General features: G+C 39.4%; 2 protein-coding genes across 2 annotated transcripts in view; one reads left to right on the top strand and one right to left on the bottom strand.

The window, feature by feature from the left end:
* LOC129775362 (G-patch domain and KOW motifs-containing protein) overlaps positions 1–18862 on the bottom strand; it is a 44450-nt gene extending 25588 nt beyond the window's left edge. Inside the window, exons 1-2 of the mRNA XM_055780038.1 lie at positions 18578–18862; positions 17954–18518 (exon numbers count right to left, since the gene is read on the bottom strand). Coding sequence (XP_055636013.1) covers positions 17954–18518; positions 18578–18738 — 726 coding nt within the window. The 5' untranslated portion in view covers positions 18739–18862. The remainder of the gene's footprint in view (positions 1–17953; positions 18519–18577) is intronic.
* LOC129775364 (uncharacterized) lies at positions 686–2222 on the top strand. The gene is made up of 2 exons (XM_055780043.1): positions 686–1636; positions 1695–2222. Exons 1-2 carry the CDS (start codon positions 743–745, stop codon positions 2139–2141), a joined length of 1341 nt encoding a protein of 446 aa, XP_055636018.1. The 5' UTR covers positions 686–742; the 3' UTR covers positions 2142–2222.
* Positions 18863–20068: the final 1206 nt, after the last annotated feature.

Below are 20068 nucleotides of genomic sequence, written 5' to 3'. Positions count from 1 at the left end.
TTATTGATTAATACAACGGAAAATGTAGCTGGTCTTATACAAACTTGACACTTGAAAAATACAACAACATTGATTTAAGCTTGTTTGTACACACTCATATGTAAATCATGCAGTGTGTGATAGTCACCAATTACTGCACACTAGAATATAAATTGAAGCATTGTTTGTTTACAATGACACATATCAGCAAGATTAGCACCTGGTCTTATAGAAGCTGGACAGAGTGTAGTTACTTCTGCCCTATATGAAGATGAACACAGTTATCACAAGACGATGAAATTCAAACAAACGGTGATCCATCGTTGCATGAATGTCCAATGCTAATTATTAAATCATCTAATCTTCCTAACATAATCACAATCTATTTGATAGATGTAGCAAAGGGTTTAAGGTAAGTGACCGGTTTGATTGCGATAGATGACGGAAGGGTTATCGTTCTACTATTGAATTTATCTTCGCGATAAAGTAATTTTGCTACAAAGTTCTTCCTCAGCGACAGCGTCAATCGTGATTTAGCAAAATTTGGAAGAAATAGAAACAATAAATCCATATCTCGAGTATAGCATAACCAGATTGATAGACAACCACCACCATACAGTATATATTGCATACCGACAGGCAAAGACATAAAAGATAATAGAATTTGATTAGATAACATCCGAGAGTTGTGAAAAGTATGAAAAAACATCGGCGCCTTCACCCGCGCTCAGTAGAAGTCGAAATTCGGCTAGCATAACAACAAATGGGTAGTGAAGCACCTCTCGAACCCACGGAGCCACTGGCAGCGATGACGTCCCTGGACACGTCGAAGCAATCGAACGGCGTCGAAGGAAAACCATCATTTGGTGCGTTACCCCAATACTTACACGATGCCGTCGCTCGCATCGCTCCCCAGGAAGGATTCACACCGGGCCAGTTCGAGGTCAGCTTCGAGGTGGGCTCCAACAAAGGTGATGGTTTTGTGGCTGAGATGTTCCGGGCCCGGATCGTCGAAGGCAATCGCGAGCTGGTGATTCTGTGTAAGATTCCCCCCACAAATGACGCGCGTCGCGAGCAGTTCAATACATTGTCGATATTCGATCGGGAAGTGCAAGCATATTCACTGTTTCTGCCCACGATCACCGAGTTTCAACGCGAGAAAGGCATCACTGAAGAACTAGGAATCGGTTTCTTCAATACACCAAAGTGTTACCTCGCCTATCTCGATATGGCTAAACAGGAGTCAGCAATTTTGATGGATGACCTGAGGCTGCAGAACTATCGCATGTGGGACAAATCAAACCCGGTAAACTTTGAGCACGCACGGCTGCTAATGATCCAACTGGGGAGATTACACGCGGTGTCGTTCGCTTTGAAGGAACAACGGCCGGATGTTTTCGAACAGTTCAAAGTGGCTGATCCGATGACTGCTGCGATGACATCAAGCGAAGCGTTCATGACAATGATGACTATGTCGATGGACAGAGCGATAGGTAGCCTTGAGCCGAACGAAGAAAAGGTCCGTCAGAAGTTGGAGAAGCTCAAAAGCCACATGTTCGAGGATATGGCAAATCTGACAAGCTCCAAAGTAGGCGAACCGTATAGCGTCTTGGGGCACGGTGATTGCTGGATCAATAACCTGATGTTTGCGTACAAGGTAGGTGTGCAAAAAGTTTATTACATCATGTGGAGTTCAATTTCGGGTTATCTCGCAGAAAGGTGTTCCCACGGATATAGTTTTGCTGGACTGGCAAATCTGCCGCTACGTTTCCCCGGTGCTCGACCTGGTGTACTTCATTTTCAGCTGTACCGATGGGGAGCTACGCAGAAAGCACTACGACGAGCTAATTCGTATTTACTACGGGTCACTGAAGGAACTACTCGATAGACTGGGAGGAGACGCGACGAGACAGTTCCCATTTACGGCACTGCTCCGCCAGCTGAAGGCTTGCGGCAAGTTTGGCCTACTGATGGCGATCTTTATTGTGCCATTGTTGTGCATCGAAAACAAAGACCTTCCCGATTTGGATGCCCAAGCAGAAAAGTTCAAAGAAACTCAACAGTTGGAGATGCCGTTCGTGATTAACGAACAATCGGAAGCCAAGTACAGGAAACGAATGAGTGACGTGTTAAGGGATGTGATTAGATTCGGTTATCTGTAGGAGGAAATCGGTGGAAGAATAGGATTATGCCGATGTAGATTTCATAATTTGAGAATAAATCATTATCCATCATCGTGGTAATCATCTCTATATATATAAAAATCTCCTGTCACGATTTTCGTGGACGAACTCCTCCGAAACGGCTTGACCGATTTTAATGAAATTATACTCAAAAAACTTGGTAGTAATGAGAATAGGTCGTAAACTATATATGATACCGCTAGGATACCGATTACTGTATATTTACGATTAGGGTGGTCCTATGCGAGAAAAAAATTTTGAATAATTTTGCTTTTGTATTTTTGCACAAATTTGGCTTAAAAAAATGGCTAACAGGCAATAAAAAATGGCAACCCCTATCTCCTATTTTTAAACGTGATATTTGTATTTTAATATAAATAAGACCGAATAAATGATCCGTCGTTCGTTTATCAAACAAGACGAATTATTTACGTTGTTGAATGCCAGATGGCACTTCGTCCTCTTCATGGAACTAAAGGTAGACGCATCGCCGGCGAGCTGAAGGCCTTTTTGGATGAGCACAATGAATTATTGAATTTTTTCTAATCACAAACATGCTTGGAATGTAAAATAACAAACAACAAACAATTGTCGTCAATCCTGATAAAAAAAGACGGGTGGGTAATGTCGGGGACATAACCGGAGTGACGTAGGACTATACAAAGGGGACAGCTTTTGTTAAATATATATTTTAAATATATTGTTTTATTTTCCTATCTACCTGAAAAATGGATTAGTTTACTGTTTACTCTTTATGAACATGTTGATGGTTCTAAAAAGAACCTTTGGTGTTGTGTTTTTGTTATCACTCGATATTCCCATCTTGTTCGGTTAAACCTTCCTGTTAAGCTATTGCGTTTGCCACTCGCTACAGCTTTCACAGTTGGAAAATTTCTTCCCATCCAGCTTGTGACATGTTGTTCAGTAAATTACATTTAATGCGACGTGCCGGAGAAACACTCAGTGTCGCATTGGAGGCGATTTTAACCTGTAATTGAACATTTCCGATGACAGTGGTACAGTGTCGACTTTCAATGTGGGGTCATAATTTGGACCCCGAACTCTATGGTCACAAAAATGTCGCATTACAGGTCCATCCAATTATCTAACTGTCGAGCTAAATATAAATTACTGTACTTTCAATCTAGAAGCAATTTAAGAATTGGTGAAAATTGAATAATCGGGAAAATCCCCAATCTTCAATAAGCTCAGCACAACTGCCAAATTCTCATACTCATCATATCCTGGCAAACAAATTATGAAAAAATAAATTTGTGTTTTATTATTATTTTGGATATTATTTTAGAAAGCATTGAACTGTATTTCCTAAACTCTTTTTTGAAAGGTTTAATGGCCCTGAAAAGCGCCGTGGTTTATGGTGGCTGCTTTTGCCACCAAAGCAGTCTGTATAGACAAACTTTTACCTTCTTCTACCAGCTGTCGTTTTGCGATTGCGTTTGCCACTCACTGAAACTAATTGTTGCCTTGATGAGCGCCGAACCGAAGCTGCTCTGTTCTTGATGCGGGTTTTCTGATTGTCGTGAGCAGCTTTGCAAGCCAACTCGAGCACTCCGACGGCCGAAACTCCTTTGTTACGTCCACGATACCGATGCCGTACAACCACACGGGTTTACGGTTTGCAAGAAAATAAGATATTTTTTTGGGGTCCGCGTGTTTTATACTCTAGCAGTACACACTCACAGGATAGAGACAAATCGGCAGACTCAGCCAGAGGGGCGAGTCCAACGAGACGAACGAATGAGCGTTAATAGGGAGCGATGGCAAAAAAATACATTCATTACGATTTGTTCGCTCGTTGGATTCACATGCAGGCTAAAAAGGGTCCTTTTCAGGATCACAAAATTATCTTCAATCTAAAGAGTTTATTGTTTTGTTATCACTCGATATCCCCATCTTGTTCGGCTAAACCTTCCTGTTTAGCGATTTGTTGCCACTCGCCACAGCTTTCACAGTTGGAAAATTTCTTCCCATCCAGCTTTGTGACATGTTGTATAGTAAATTACATTCAATGCGACGTGCCGAAGCGCCACTCAGTGTCGCATTTGAGGCGATTTTAACCTGTAATTGAACATTTGCGATGACAGTGGTATAGTGTCGACTTTCAATGTGGGGTCATAATTTGGATCTCTATGTTTACAAAAATGTCCAACTAAATAAGCATTACATGTCCGTCCAATAAGCTAAATGTCGAACTAATTTTAAATTACTGTACTTTCAATCTGGAAACAATTTAAGAATTGGTGAAAATTGAATAATCAGGAAAGTCCCCAACTATCAATAAGTTCAGAACAACTGCCAAATTCACATACTCATCAGATCCTGGCAAACAAATTATGAAAAAATCAATTTGTGTTTTACTATTATTTTGGATAATGTTTTAGAAAGCATTGAACTGTATTTCCTAAACTCTTTTTTGGAAGGTTTAATGGCCCTGAAAAGCGCCTTGTTTTATGGAATGGTTCCAATTTAGAAAACTTAGTACTCTCGGTTTTGAAAAAAAAACATTTCGAACGCCCTCGATGCCGCCTTGTTCTGGATTTGCCACCAAAGCAGTTTGTATAAAGAACAAACTTTTTTCTTCTGCTACCTGATGCCGTTTTGCGATTGCGTTTGCCACTCGCCACTCGCTGCAACTGCCTGTTGTCTTGATGTCCACCGAACCGAATGTGTTCTGTTCCGAATGCGGGTTTTCTTATCGTCGCGAGCAGCTTTGCCAGCTAACTCGATCACTTCGGCGGCCTAAACTATATAACGCCGGCTAGGTGGACTGGTGCACTGGTACTAACGCGCTCGGCCTAGCTACCCTTGCGGGGAACTCCAGACCAATGCGCTCGAATCGCGTTGCCGTTGCCGGATTTTGCCTTTCCCTTCACTTTCCTCCTTTGCCATGTCCAGACATGGCTGCTTGGGTTGGTTGATGTGTTGTGATGCGAACCGATGTGGTGTACGGTTTGGATGAGAATGATCGTTGCGGCAGCGGAGCGGGGATTTTTAAGCTGACTGGCTGGCTCGAGAATTACGCATGTGTGAGGCTGCGACCAATGTTTCGTTAATTTTTTTTCTTTTTCATTTCCAATCGTGCTTCATTCTATTTCGCTGCTGCTCTGGTTGCCCGTTTTGGTCGGTACGATTTGAGGAGCACAAAATGGACCAATCAAAAATGGGCACATAGTGCATTTTGACAATGCTTGATATTTCACAATTATTCAATTATTTATCTCAAGAAAAATGAAATGTTATTCGTTATGATAGATGCGTAGATATAATTCCTATCAATTGATGCAAAAACCTTTGCGATCTATTGAGAAATGCTCGAGTTATAAGCGTTCCAAATCTTGCATTTTTTCCTACTTGTTCAGTGCCTAGATTTCCATTTCACCCCCTATATCTTCCGGTTAGACGTAGTCCTACGTCAAAAAACCGGCTGGAGAACACGTGTGCAGATTCAATGGGCCAAAGTTACTTCAATCATTAAGAACATCATTGCTCATTTTGAATTTAAACATGTGGTTGGAGGAGACGAATCAAACAAGAGAGTGCGCTCGTTGATTTTTTATATGTGTCGTTTGATGAATTGACGCGAAATTACTGTGCCAGTAATACATATACGCAAAGGTAGAGAGCGAACGACTACGATTCCTATGACACAATCAACAGAATACATTCACTTACGAGACGCTATCATGAGCAACACCGACACAGCCTCTATTCAAACGACAGCACGTGTGTTCAAACAGAAAAATCTTTAATGAGCTCTGTTACAAAATTACACGCATTCCGTCCAACATGTTGCTGGATGCATTCGGTTGAAAGACAAAAGCGAAGATTCCCTTATACGCACATTTATAGTTTAGTTAGTCGAAAAATTACGCACGGAACAAAAGGATGTATTGATTTCCTCGGAAATTCTAGATCCACCTATGATTAACTATTCTCCTGTATTCTGAAATCCGATCGAATCAGAATTACCTTAACGGATCGCAACTCAAGGTCAATCGAGTTGTGTAAATGTGGCAACCTATCATGCAATTCGATGTTGAGCTATTTCTGTGAAGCAAAAATGGTAATGAATTTTCAGGTGAAATGAACACGCTTTTAGAACAACAATTATAAATGAAAAAAGGACTCTTAGGAAAGATGAAGACAAGATAACACATTCATACGGAAATTGCCTCTGATAATGATTTTATATTACGGATAATGTTTAGGCAGAAATGCAAAGAGATTTATAGAAGAAACGTTAAGTTAGGACTGTCTTCTAAGTATTTAAACAACATCGAGTAATGATTTTCATTCAAATTTTAGCAATTTAATATTGCTTTCGTGTCTTCTAATCAGAGTATCAGAGTAAATTGCTTCACGAATAAGGATTAATTACTTTCATGTTTATTTTGCGCCAAAGCAAGATTGCCACATTTTATAGCACGGATGAATTGAGGTCGAACGGATTTCAGAATGCAAAAGACGAATCGTAAGACCCGATGGAGATTCGGAGCAATCGGATCCCAGAATATGAGTAACTGTTCGATATTGTTACCACAAACGTGATTCATTGCCCACGTGGTGATCTAAATCTTTTATAACCTTGCATGGCAGATAGAAAATGTAAAAGGCGCTTTCCAAAAAGATTTTATCAACGACGCGATCAAAATCGTATGGTGATATCCAATATATCAACGATGAAATTCTGATAATAGTGGATGAGCATTCACAAATATCAACAACGCAGATATTGACATTCCAAATCGTTGAGTAGTACCATATTCTCTCCAGCTAAGCGAATGTTCAATGTTCATATTGATGTCAAGCTTTGTTGTTCGGTGAAGAGCAATGAATACATTTGCAAGTCCTGAAAAAAGGAAGCAATATGGATGTGTATCGAATTTAGAATACCGATGTGAATATTCCTCGATCGAATCACAACGACGAAATGATGAGGTACCAAATTGGCCTGTTCATCAGGAATGAAGTTGTTTGGCGTATCCTTGGATTCACAATTCCTAGCACTTATAAAATCCATATTCAAAACGAAAGCGCGTGTTTTTCATCAACAGGATAGCAATTTAACGAAATAAATATTGTTTTTTGTTTTATTTTTCTATTTTACAACAAAAATATATTACTTTTTCCACTTTACATTTAACATTACAGAGATCAAGCATGTCAGTTGCGACAGTAAAATATATTGAAACAAAAAAAATTGTGTTTTTATTATTTTTGTCGGCGGTCATCTCTAAAGCACTTTATTTCTCTGTATGTCATAAATCTCATCTCCATCTCCACATCATACTAGGGTGCGGGAAGTCTATTTTCCCACGGTTCAATGCAATACACGTTAAAGCCTTCACGTTTATGCTCGATACCCACGAGGATTCTGTCCTTCTTCGATCAAAATCGATTAATTTTATAGATCGTTAAAACATTTAAACTAAAGATGAAACGGATATCCGATAACTATCAGAAAAAAAAATCCATAATTTCTCATTAACATGAGGTAAATATTTTTTTTAATAAAAAACATGAGCTCATCACATTAATTCCTTACCAATACCACTTTTATTATGATTTTTTTAACCGATCGATGATTCTTCATATTGAACACCAGACCAAGCTTCAGAGAACAGACTTTCACTGTAAAAACTACTGCAAGGAGTAAAAACTACTGTGGTGAAGTAAGTGAAGTGAAGTGTAATGAGGATCTATCAAATTATCATTCTTGAAGATAGTTCCAAGCTTTTTATCATTCTTGGATGAAAATAATTGTTTGATGTTCTCTGCTTATTTGAATTCGTAGTACTTACACTTAAGCCTAGTTTATACGGTGCGAGTAAGCATACGAGTCGGCCCAATCAGTTACTGCAGTATAGCTACTCACACCGTGTGAACCTAAGTGGTGCGGACTTAATTCACTTCATTTTCAAGCAAATTCATGCATTTTTTTCAAGCGATTTCTTGTAATAAATTCTCAACCCACCAGAGATGCCAGATTTACAGATATGTTTATAATTTCACAGACATATCTGTGAAATACTTTATTTTTGTTGCAGACTTTTTGGATATAACAATATTTCACAGGTTTATGAAAAATGAGAGGCTCTATTCATCACATCAAAGATATTTGACTCACCGTATGACATTTTTCCATAGTTTTAAAACATAAAAAGTTTTCATATTTAATTTATATCAATACACATGACGTTAGACCTATTTTTTGAATCATTCATTAACACTTTGCCGTCCGGCGTAACCACAGTGGTTACGTTCGCAAAATAGGTCGCACCGCAGTGATGTCGTGAGCATAGTATCGCTCAGTGGCCAACAACAGTACTTCAATATCTTTTGCATTCTGTTGGTGTTTTGTTTGGTAACAATAACTTGTTCACCTCAACGTTTTTTTATGATTTCATAAGTACTTTTGCCCCGACATCATTGCAGATGAAAGAGACGATACGATTCTTCACGATGAATGAAAAATTGCATTCATTCACTATACATACTATACATTTACTATACTACACTTCGAAATATCATGACAGTGAGAGAACAGAGGTAAACCGAATTAGGACTGCCGGCGCAAAGCGAATCATTTTTTAGCAAACGTGCGGACGGACATGTGCGTCGCTAATTTCCTTAAAAATGACTCTCCTAGAGGGGTCTCTTTTGAGTAAACGACAATGAGTTGATTATCAAAGCCCTGACTGAACATCTTTGAGTAATATTAAGATTGACTACATCCAAGCGATAACGGAGATCGTTTTATCCCAGTTCATGAGCATCTCTTCAACCTCGCACTGTTAGCCTGTATCTATCTATATGAATAAAAATGGAAAGACAAATCTGTTCGTAAGCGGAAAACCCGAAGAAGGGACGGCCCGATTTTAGCCTTCTTTATTTTGTTAGATTCGTCTCCTCCCGTAGATCAATATAGTGGAGAGCAAAATCGGAAAATTTTCAGAAAATTCCGAAGGAATGTCGGAAAATTTGGAATATTGAATTCCCATATGACCGAAAATTACATCATGATAATCGTTGTTAGGCCATTCGATATTTGCGCTAACGAACTTAATCTTTGTTCGAAAGTGGAAATAGATTTCCAGGCAAAACAACGCATTCCTATATCTTATACCTATCTATCTATATAAATAAAAATGGTAAAAATGGAAGGCCAAATGTGTTGCTAATCGCAAAATCCGATTAATCAATTTGAGCTATCTTCATTTTATTGTATTCTACCCATAGAACAATGAAAAAGTTAAGAAATTCGTTCTAAAGAATTCATATCAAAACAATAATTTTGGGCGGGACGAAGCTCGCCGAGTCAGCTAGTATATATATACAGACATTCCATGTGTTCTCTGCATCTCTGAAATCAAGATATGTTATGTAAAACATGCTCATCTTTCCAGAAAAGTATAAAACATATAGCGCCCTCTAGTCCAAAGCAATACAATATACAATCGATCGATAATTACGAAAATAAAATCCTTTTTTTTAGAAGTTAATTATTTTTTAATAAAAAGCTAGCTCATTGGCTTCATTTACATAGGTCGATAATCTAAACCGGTTCAGTGATTCTGAAGTTACGAAGTTTTAAAAAAAATCAGTTTTGGGAAAAAATAATTTTTCGGACCACTCTAACGAAAAAATAAAAAAAAATACGAATTTAATGCTTTGCGATAAAAACAATCTGCCACTTTTCATCGAAATCTGAGAACCACTATATAGGTTTGGAATTAAATGGCTGTCTATATACAAAATATACAATAATATACAAAAGACAATCTTACGTGTACGCGACGTACAAAATATTAATGAATATATGAAAATTGACGTTAAAAGACATTTCTACAGATCCGCACACTTTTACAGACATTTCCACATGTTTAACAGACTTTCACATATTTTTACAGACTTTTTTAAAAAATCATCTGGCAACTTTCACTTTTTATCGAATATTTTCAAATCGCAGGAGTAAACATTTACGTGACTGTGACTTCGTTTGTTTTTATTTCGTTCGGAGAAATATTATATCAGGGAAAGTGGACATTCAAAAGGCGTTGCTCAGTGAAAGGCCGCCCGAATACGAGTGAAAATGTTCGCGTTAGCTTTTATCGTATACCCTCGGAAACATATTTACAGACGCGCTGGGTAGATTTTTGCGGAGACGACAAACTTGTTCCGAATAAGGGTTCCCGTATCTGTGGAGTAAGTACGATGTTTCAATAATTGAAAACCAGAAGTGTAGCAAACCTTTCATACAACCTTTTATGTTCATTTTGATAGAAATACATCGTTACATTCCAACCGGAAAAGATACCTCGTGAGAAACCGTAATGCCTTCTCCACAATTAAGCCGGTAGTTGGCTCAGAAGATTACGTCCATCATCAACACGAAGCGCAGATTGCTTTACCGTTATATTCATCACCAGGACTAGCGGATCATAATTAAGCGTATTTAATTCGGTCAGCTTCACTAGCAAAGCTGTTTTCACCGACGTTAGGAAAAAACGTCTCCAAAACATTCTACTTTTGCTATGTATGTACGTATCGAAATTCGCCGATGTTGAATTTTGTTCCCACATTGAAATCTTGGAGTGAACTAAGCGTTATTCGTAGGTTGTTTATATTCGGTCAGGTTCTAATACCTTGCAATATAAAATGCTCTTTTAGAGATGCAATGGTCAATTAAAAAATTGACGGAAAAATGTAGTTCGTTCATTCTATAAGTTTAATTATTTTCGCCTTTGGTAACAATACCTTTTTCATAGTGTTGATCAGGGCTTGAAAATATTGAGCTTGTTAAGCAACATTGAAAATATATTTTTATCAGTGTCACGCGTTTATTTTGCTTGTCGATGCTGCTGTCATTCAATCGACGGCAAATAAATTTACAACTGTGTTCATTCATATTCATTCTATGCTCTCTGAGCTTTCCTTAAAGCTCGAGTCACGAGAATTCATTCACATTTATTCATTGCCATTGAATTGTCAGGAATGTTGTGACTTTTCATTTTCAATATCCCGATATGTGTGTGATTTTCTCATTGAGTCAGTGCCTTGCTTATTCAGTTGTTTTTGAAGTTACTCCGAAAGGGCAACGCAAACGGTGGCGCAAGCGAAAATGCCAACAAAAGAGCAAGATCTGCATGCACACTCACAGCTAAGGATTGCTTGGACGGCGAGGGGGCATTTTGCAGAATCGACCCAAGCAGCGAATGCAAACTTTGTCAGCCAAAGCTGGATGTTGGTAATTTCATCCGCTAATCCTATAGCATAGTTTGATCCGTTTGCAAAAGGAAGCTCGAAATATTCCCATTGCGGTCGTGTCTTGGACACCACCATTTCATGTTCATGTGTTCAGAATTTTAAAAAAAATAAATGTTTGAAATTTGAGTCAAGACGGTATTTTTTACATCGGAATTCTTCTTTTGAAGCATTTCTGACAAGTGGATTTGGAACAGCATATTCACTATGTAAAATGAAAGCAATTTAACTGAGACGGAAAACTTGCATGCTTGAACAATTTAATTTCTTGTCACTATTATGAGCATTCTGTACTTTCTTATCTTCCTCAACGAATTTCTCCGTTTCGTCAGTGTCGGAGAACGATGCTGATAGTGAATGAACTGGTATGTTAATGTCAATGAATGACAAAACTAGGGATATTTTCTTTTGCTCACATTCCGTGAACGCAGAACAGAACGAAAAACAGAATGAAAAAACTGGATGAATCAACTGCGAGTGGCTGGCTATGATTGTGAGGTTTGGCGTTGGTTCATTTTCGGTATCCCGAATGCAATGGTATAATGATCGAATGTGGCCGGAAATTCAGCTGAAAAGATTGATGTGATACAGATATTTCCAAGCACTGGTGTTGATTATCATAAGAGAAATAACACTCCTGATCATTGGATCTTTTTTGACATTTCAAATGGATCTTTTTTGACAGTCGTTTTGATTCAGTTCGCACTACTGTGAACACATCATGTCAGTTACTGTCATGTGTGATCCAGCGTGCGAGTTACTTCAAAGTTTTTTTTATTTTACTCGCACTCGCATCCCTCAAAACGTCAAAAACAGCATTAAGTGCGATTCACATACAACATACACGTCACGTTCACGACCCGTCACATCACGATACGTCAATGATTCTACCATGAAATTCTCATGAAAACATTCACATACACCAGCAACGTAACGACCCGTCAGCATACGTTCAACGAAAACGACGGGCAGGGTTTGTAGAAAAGAATAATTAACGGAGACGGACGGCTCGTTTGGTTTCTGTCTGGGCTTTGTGTCTCGGCTTTTGTTTTGATTTGGTTATACAGTAATTTACATCTACATCGACATTAAGATAATTGAACAGATCTGTGATGCAACACGTTTAATTAGACATTTTTACCTCTAGTTGGACATTTTTGTAAACATTGAGTTCGGGGCCCAAATTATGGCCCCACATTGAAAGTCGCCACCAGTCGCAAATGTCCAACTACTATTATTATTATTATTGCATAAGGGTCGGAATACGGGGTTTAAGCATTTAAATAATTGAATTCAATGATTCTCATTGAATTTTTCAAAATTTAGAACTGATTCTAGGCATGCTGATTTGAAAGAGGGCATTGCAATTTAAAATTGTTGTAGGTGGCGACATCATGAATAAAATTAAATAAATCATTCGTTCGGCATATGACGTGACGGTGCTGGTGGAAGCATTGACTGCATGTGTGAATTGGTGGAGACGTTGACGGAACGTAGACGTTCTTCTCCGTAACGTGCTATGTGAATCGCACATTAAACGTTCGAATCAGGGATGCCAAATGTATAGAAATGTCTTTATTTTGAAGATATTTAAAAATATGCGAAGATATTAACAGAGTTGAAAATTATTGGAAAAACAAATAGTTTCTAAACAAAATCGTTGTTATTTTGTATTGCACGCTGGCGTAGCATGTTTCTTTTTGGACATTTATGAGTGAAGAGATCAGAAGATATCTCCATATGCCGTGCGAGTATATTTGCCTGGATACCTGGCATCCCTAATCGAAGGTAGAATATTTATATTAAATGGCGGCGTCCGTGATTGTGGGGAATATAAAGAATATAAAGAGCATTTTTGATTTCTCTATCAGATTAGCATGTTCGAAGGCAGTTTTAAACTGTTAAAATTTGAATGAAAAATTTCATACTTTATGTTATTTGACTACTTGAAGCATGTGGCTCTGACCCTCGTTTAACTATTTTTCTATATATTTTTTTGGATTTCCACTAAACTCAGAACTACAATATAAAATTATTATCAGACACAATTTTCGTTCAAAATTCACTCCCCACTTGCAAAAAAAAAGTATTGTTCTACGAAACAGAATAAGTATATAAATATAAGTTTGAAAAAGTTCATTTTCATTCATAATTTAAATTTTGGACGCGTATTTATTCCACCTGTGAATCTACTATCATTTTCACTTCACAAATCGGAGTTCCTTCAATATTGTATTTATTGCTCTTTTATTTGCATCCAATTCTTGGCCCAAATCTATTAATCTATTTTTTCGGATACTATCTTCAGCTCAAAGTAATTCAGCACTAAGTATTTTAAAGTAATCACTATTATTACGGTACGAACTGCGGCCATTCGTGCTTTTTTCGACATCATTGTATACGGTATAAACTACGGTCAGCGTGTATTTCGCGGTAAAACTGTGTAATAATAAATTCGACTGAAAACCTGAGACGAAAACTGCCAAAAGAGAAGTAGATTTGGGATTAGTTATCTGTCAAATTCCCGTTCCAAAGCGTTGGGCCAAGGATGGAGCCTTGTGGGACACCCGCTGTTACATTTAACGACTTCTCTCCCTTTGCTGTGTTGAAGAGCAGGATCCTGTTTTCGAAGTAACTCTTCAGGATTCTGCACAGATAGTTCGGTACCATCATTTTGTGCAGTGCCTCTGCGATCGCTTCCCAGCTGGCACAATTAAATGCGTTTTTAACGTCAACTGTTACAACGGCGCAGAATCGATTGCCACGCCTTTTTTGCTTCAGCGCTTTGTCAGCTATTTCTGTAAGGTGCAGGATAGCATCCACTGTGGATCTCCCCTTCCGGAACCCAAACTGCAGCTTTGAGAGTCCATATTCACTCTCTGTACACTTTATCAGTCTGTTGAGTATTATTCTCTCCAGAAGTTTACCAAGTGTGTCCAGCAGACAAATTGGTCTGTATGATGACGGTTCTCCTGTTGCTTTCCCTGGCTTTGGCAGAAGAATGAGCTTTTGTCTCTTCCATATATCAGGAAAATGTCCTTCATCCAAATACTTTTGTAGAGTTTCTCTGAACATATTCGGGTTCTCTTGTATGGAAGCTTTTAATGCATCGTTAGGGATACCGTCAGGTCCTGGTGTTTTATTTCCCTTCAGTCTCCTTGCTGCAGCTAATAATTCTTCAGTGGTTACTCTCTCGACTTCCTCTCTCTCTTGACCGTATGGTGCACTTGGCCAGATCGTCGGTTCGTGCCGCGGGAAGAGCCCCTCTATAATGTATTTCAGCCTTTCCGGGCACTGTTCGTGGGGGGTCCATGGGCCTCTGATTTTTGCCATCACCACTCTATACGCGCTTCCCCATGGGTTCGCATCAACGTCGCGACAGAGCTCTCTAAAGCATCGTCTTTTGCTGAGCCTGATTGCGCGTTTTAGTGATTGCTTAGCTGCTCTAAACAATTCCATGCGTTCTTCCCTAACAATGGCAGTCCTAGCCCTCTGCATACACCGTCTAGCCCGAAGACAGCTGGCGCGTAGAAAGTTTATCTCTTCGCTCCACCAATAAACTGATCGGCGTACGTTTTTTTGGTTGTATTTTCCGTAACATCGCAGTATCACATGCTCTCGTTACAACGTCTGTCAGTTCACTTGCATTCATTTCCGGTGGAGTTCGTGTTCGGAGTGCTTCGATGAAAAGATCTTTGTCGAATGTCTTAATTTTCCATCTCCGTTCATTTGGGCTTGGCCCTCGAATTGATGATGGCATTTTGTTGCCAAGGGTGTATCGAATAGCTTGATGATCACTGTGGGTGTAGTCGTCGCACACCCTCCAGTTCATGTTCACTGCAAGCGTCGGGCTACAGAAGGTGACGTCGACAATAGATTCTCGACCGTTTCTGCGGAATGTGCTGGTGGTACCTTCATTGGCTAGTTTCACTTCTAGTTTTGCAAAAGCATCGATTAGATTGAATCCTCTCGCATTAGTGAGTCTACTTCCCCACTCTACTGCCCAGGCGTTGAAGTCTCCGCCGATGACGAGGGGCTTCCGACCAATGAGCTCTTCGGTTAACTTATCGAGCATCAGGTCGAACTGTTCTATTGTCCAACTCGGCGGTGCATAGCAGCTGCATACAAAGACCCCGTTTATTTTGGCAATCACGAACCCCTCGTGTGCACTGGACACCGTTTCCTGGATGGGATATTTTCCCGCCGTCATTATCGCGGACAGTCCCGCCTTATCAGTCAACCAATTTCTGTTATTGGGGGGCACTCTATACGGCTCGGCAATGATTGCTAGGTCGCACCTCGTTTCTACTACGGCTTGCCAGAGCAATTGTTGTGCCGTGTCACAGTGATTCAGATTGATTTGGATTATTTCCATTTTGTTTTTGCAATCAGTGCCTCTTTGAAGACCGGACATCTTGGGCCTCCCGTACTGTGCTCATTCCCTTCTTCAGTTTTGCAGAGCAGACATCTGGGTGGTTTGGTACAGTCTTTAGCGACGTGTGCCTTTTCACCGCATCTTAGGCAGAGCTTCGATCTGTCGGGGCCTTTGCATTTTGCCGCATAGTGCCCGAAACACATGCACTTAAAGCATCTTACGATTTGTTGAGTAACTCTAAAGGGGCATATTGTCCAACCTACTTTAATCTTACCAACCTCTAACACCTTGTTTGCTTTGTTTCTCGGCAGTTTTATCGTAGCTATTTGTGTACCTCTAAAGGCTTTCCTCAAGCGTATTGTATAGGATTTATCTTCCAGCTCGAACTGATCCTTCAGGGCTTCTCTCAGCTCGTCTTCCGTCGTGATCTCGTCCAGATTCTTGCATTCGACTACGATTTCTTGTGATAGTGCTATCACCTTAGCCGTTTCCCCTAATGATTTCTCTATCAGCTCTTTATATGCTGAGCTCTTAACCGTCCGGTCTCTTTTTAACTCGAAGAGCATTCCACCGTTCTGAGTGCGCCTCACCCTGGCCACGTTCTCTCCGAGATTTTTCAAAGTCGGGTCGTCTTTCACTTTTCGCAGGATATCGGCATACGTTGTGGTGCCCGCTGTTGTGACAATTAGTGCGTCTGTTTCTGTCTCATTTTCCGGACTTTCGGTCTCTCTTTCGTTTTATCCCCTTTTGTTTTTTTCTCAACTTTTTGCCACCCGTTAGGATCTTTGTTATTTTCGCTACTTTCACCTCTAGTACCTTCGTTGGCATCTTTCTGTTTCTTTGCTAGTCTTTTTTCTTCAGGAGTTTGCCTTCTCCTTTTTCCGGTTAATGGATTGGAATTTCCCAAGGGGGTGGAAACTACTTCCTTTGGTCTACTCTGTACAGCCTCTTTCAGCGTGTTCTCCGCCTTTTCTGCTCTTGCTCTCCAGGTTTGCTGTTCACGATCAGCAGCTGCAATTGCAGATTTGATTTTTATCGTGAGACTTCTTATCACAGCATGAACGTTACTGCGGGGCTTGATGTACTCGTAAAGTTCATCGCATGCTCTCTTGGCTTCACTCAGTTTTGATTTTTCATATTGTGGCTGCTCATCATTGGGTTTGTGGCTACTCGGGTTTGGTGCTGGAGATTGGTTCAACACCGGAGGGGATCTCATTACTTGACCCCTTCTTCCAAAGATGCTCACCTCTTCAATTTCGCTCTCGATTTCAGTGGGATTTTTTTGAAAATTCATATTCCCAACTTCGGGCCGCTATCTCCGCTCGTTGTACTGTTACATGTGTGGACAGACAAGGCGAGTCAACCGATTGTCAAGCGAGTTCACCGGCTCAGTAGCTGCTCACTGTCAAGTCAGCTAAAAGCAACGTTCATTTCAGTCATTTCAGTTTCTAGTCCAGTAAACGCCCATTTACCTTTACTCGACTAGAAACTGAAATGACTGAAATTATTTCAATATATCCACAAGAAAGAGTATTTCTTGCAGAAAACCTGAAATTTTATTAAGGGATTTTCATTCTAAATGGAAAATTTGATCATAATTCATTATTTTCATGTAAAAATGTGTTCATTGCTCCTTAAAATGTTATTCTTTATTTGCTTCACGGCACATGAATTTTCTCCCAGCTTCGTATTCGCAAATAAAGAGCCGAATATCCGGCTATCCGGCCTTGAAGTATGCCGGATATCCGGCATCCGGCAAAACCACTATCTGTTTCATCACTAATTTAAACACATTAGTTATTTTTATAATGAACAGGCAAAATATTCACTAAAAATAATTTACATGACAAAACAACGTTTGCCGGATCAGCTAGTCATTCCATAAAACAAAGGCTGCAAGCATTATGGTGTCGTATGTGCATTGAAAATGAAATTATTGAAAATCAGGCGGTATGTACTGCCTGATTTTTCCAAATTTTTACAAAAAAATATTAAAAAAGTTTACGAAAAGAAAAAGCAATAAGACTTTTGAAATGTCATCTTTCCATTATTTGACTACAATATCAACACAAAAACTTGTATGGATTTCAAGAAGTGTTTCAGCATAATAAAAGTTCATCTTGGTACTCACAGTCCCATAGCAATCCTTGTGCTTGCCAGCGAGCACTTTCACGAAGGCCCCTTTCTGCATCACCAGAGCTTCATCCTTGGCAGGGGGAATCAGCAGCTTCGTTTTATCTTTCGGCACACGCTCAGCGCCAAGTCCCATGCCTTTGGGCCGCAGCACAGGACCATCTGGTAGTTTGTCATCTTTTTTCGGAGCATTCGGATCTTCCTTCCAGCCCATCCCACGTAGCAAAGCCATGCCAAACTTTTGTATCGGCATCGACTCATAATCATCCATCGTAGATTCCACGGCCCCTTCAAGGGGCAAATCTTCCGGCTTTAGCGCAACCACGAGATTATCCTTCGCGTCTGCAAGCTCCTGCTGACCCTTCAGGTCTTCCAAAATCTCCCGAGCCGCTTTTTGCTCCAGAGTCTCTACTTTCAGTGCGGCAGTTGTTTCAGTTGTTTGCTGTTTATTTTTGTCCTCCTGGATTTCTTTCAATTTTGCTAACCGCGAGGGAACTGTGGTTTTGTCCTGATCTCGCAATGGAATCACCAGGGGCAGTTGCTCGTCACTTCCATTCTCTTTCCTACCAACAAGAACTACAATAAATCTTTCACTTACTCATATAGATGGAGAATTTCTCACCCCACAATCTTAATGGATTGCCCTTCCAGGCATGCAATAATTTCAATCTTTTCCTCCTCATTCCGACCGTAAGCCCGACCGGCCAATGCCGCTGGTCCGCCTTGCAAGCTGGTCTTCTTGGTGACTTTGCTGAAACCAAAACTTACTTTTTTGGTTTCCATAATCAGGAACAAGAACAAACTGTATATCAAACGATTCAAAGCCTTCAAAATTTCCTTTCCTCACATTTGGAAGATGTAAACAAAACAACGCCGAAATGATGGTTGCACACTGGAAGAAAAACTATCCCAGAATTGAATGTAATACCAAGCCCCGGGCAAGGGGATATGATCCGCGAGTCAAGATGTGCTACAAATTTAGCTGTCATTGCCAAACCTATCAAATTACTCGGCGAACTCAAGGCAAATCTATGGAACAAGGTGCGCCCATTCGCTAACTAAAAAAAGAATTGTTTTTTGAAAAAAAAATTTATGTGAAATGTAATGATCATGATGATCACAAGGGTCTGAATGATAATATAAAACGTAGAACCCTAGGTTGATCACTTGAAATGTAGTATTATATTATAATGTAAACCAACTTAAGAAATTGAAAGAATTTAAGTGAAATAAAAGGGTTTGAATGAATTCTGCATTATTTCAATAATTTCAGTTGTATTTAGCTGCTGCTCATGCTTTATTCGAAAATTTGCGTTTTGCGTGCGGAAAAAATGAAGCGTTTGCCGAATAAAACGTTCTATTGAATAGAGTTCACAAACCGTGCACAAGTGTATTATGTTTTGTTTACAGGTAATTCGTATATTTTAAAAATGGCTACAGTATGGTTGTGAAATGTTGACCCACCACCATATTGAGATGCTTAGAAGTATACGCCTTGGATGAAAAGTGAAAACAAGCTAAAAAAAAACAACGGACGTGTTAAATTTTTGAATTTTGAGTTGAATTTTGCGATTTAATCATGAAGTGTCTAGTGCCGTCCAAATATTTTACAACACAATAATCACAAAAACTCACCATTATAATATAAAATCAGCATCAAACACAATTTCAGTTTCATATTATTTCACAATTTTCGAGGAAACGTATTACTCTATTACATAGAATACATATTGAATACAGAAAAGTAAATTTTCATTCATTATTTTTTGTTCTAGAAGTGTGTTAATTTCGTCCTTAATTTCGTTTTCCAAATGGCGCAAATCATTATGGTGCCTTCAACGTAAAGACAATAAATGAAACGCTTGCAGCGTAAAACGTAATGAATATAATGAATATAGCAATGAGTATTTAATAAAGTATCAGTATATTCCACAAATTGTGCTCAATCGTCTTAATTTACTTTTGTGTATTTTTTAAATGGCTGCAGAAAACCACTTCACGTTTTGACCCACCTGGTAGTATGTTAAGTGCCTTGTTTTACACCAGCTTGAGAGTTTGGCAGTTCTCGCGAGTGACAGTGGTCGCAAATTGCATTTGCGACCCGGACATGTTT

Source organism: Toxorhynchites rutilus, chromosome 3 (genome assembly GCF_029784135.1).
Source record: "Toxorhynchites rutilus septentrionalis strain SRP chromosome 3, ASM2978413v1, whole genome shotgun sequence".
Lineage (NCBI taxonomy): Eukaryota > Metazoa > Arthropoda > Insecta > Diptera > Culicidae > Toxorhynchites > Toxorhynchites rutilus.
This window is presented reverse-complemented; position numbering and strand designations above follow the sequence as displayed.

What these genes read in the sequence shown, in the direction of transcription:
- LOC129775364 (XM_055780043.1), top strand. Translation starts at nt 743, where the DNA reads ATGGGTAGTGAAGCACCTCTCGAACCCACGGAGCCACTGGCAGCGATG. An exon ending in ACCTGATGTTTGCGTACAAG is followed by an intron (nt 1,637 to 1,694) that starts GTAGGTGTGCAA and finishes GTTATCTCGCAG; the next exon opens with AAAGGTGTTCCCACGGATAT.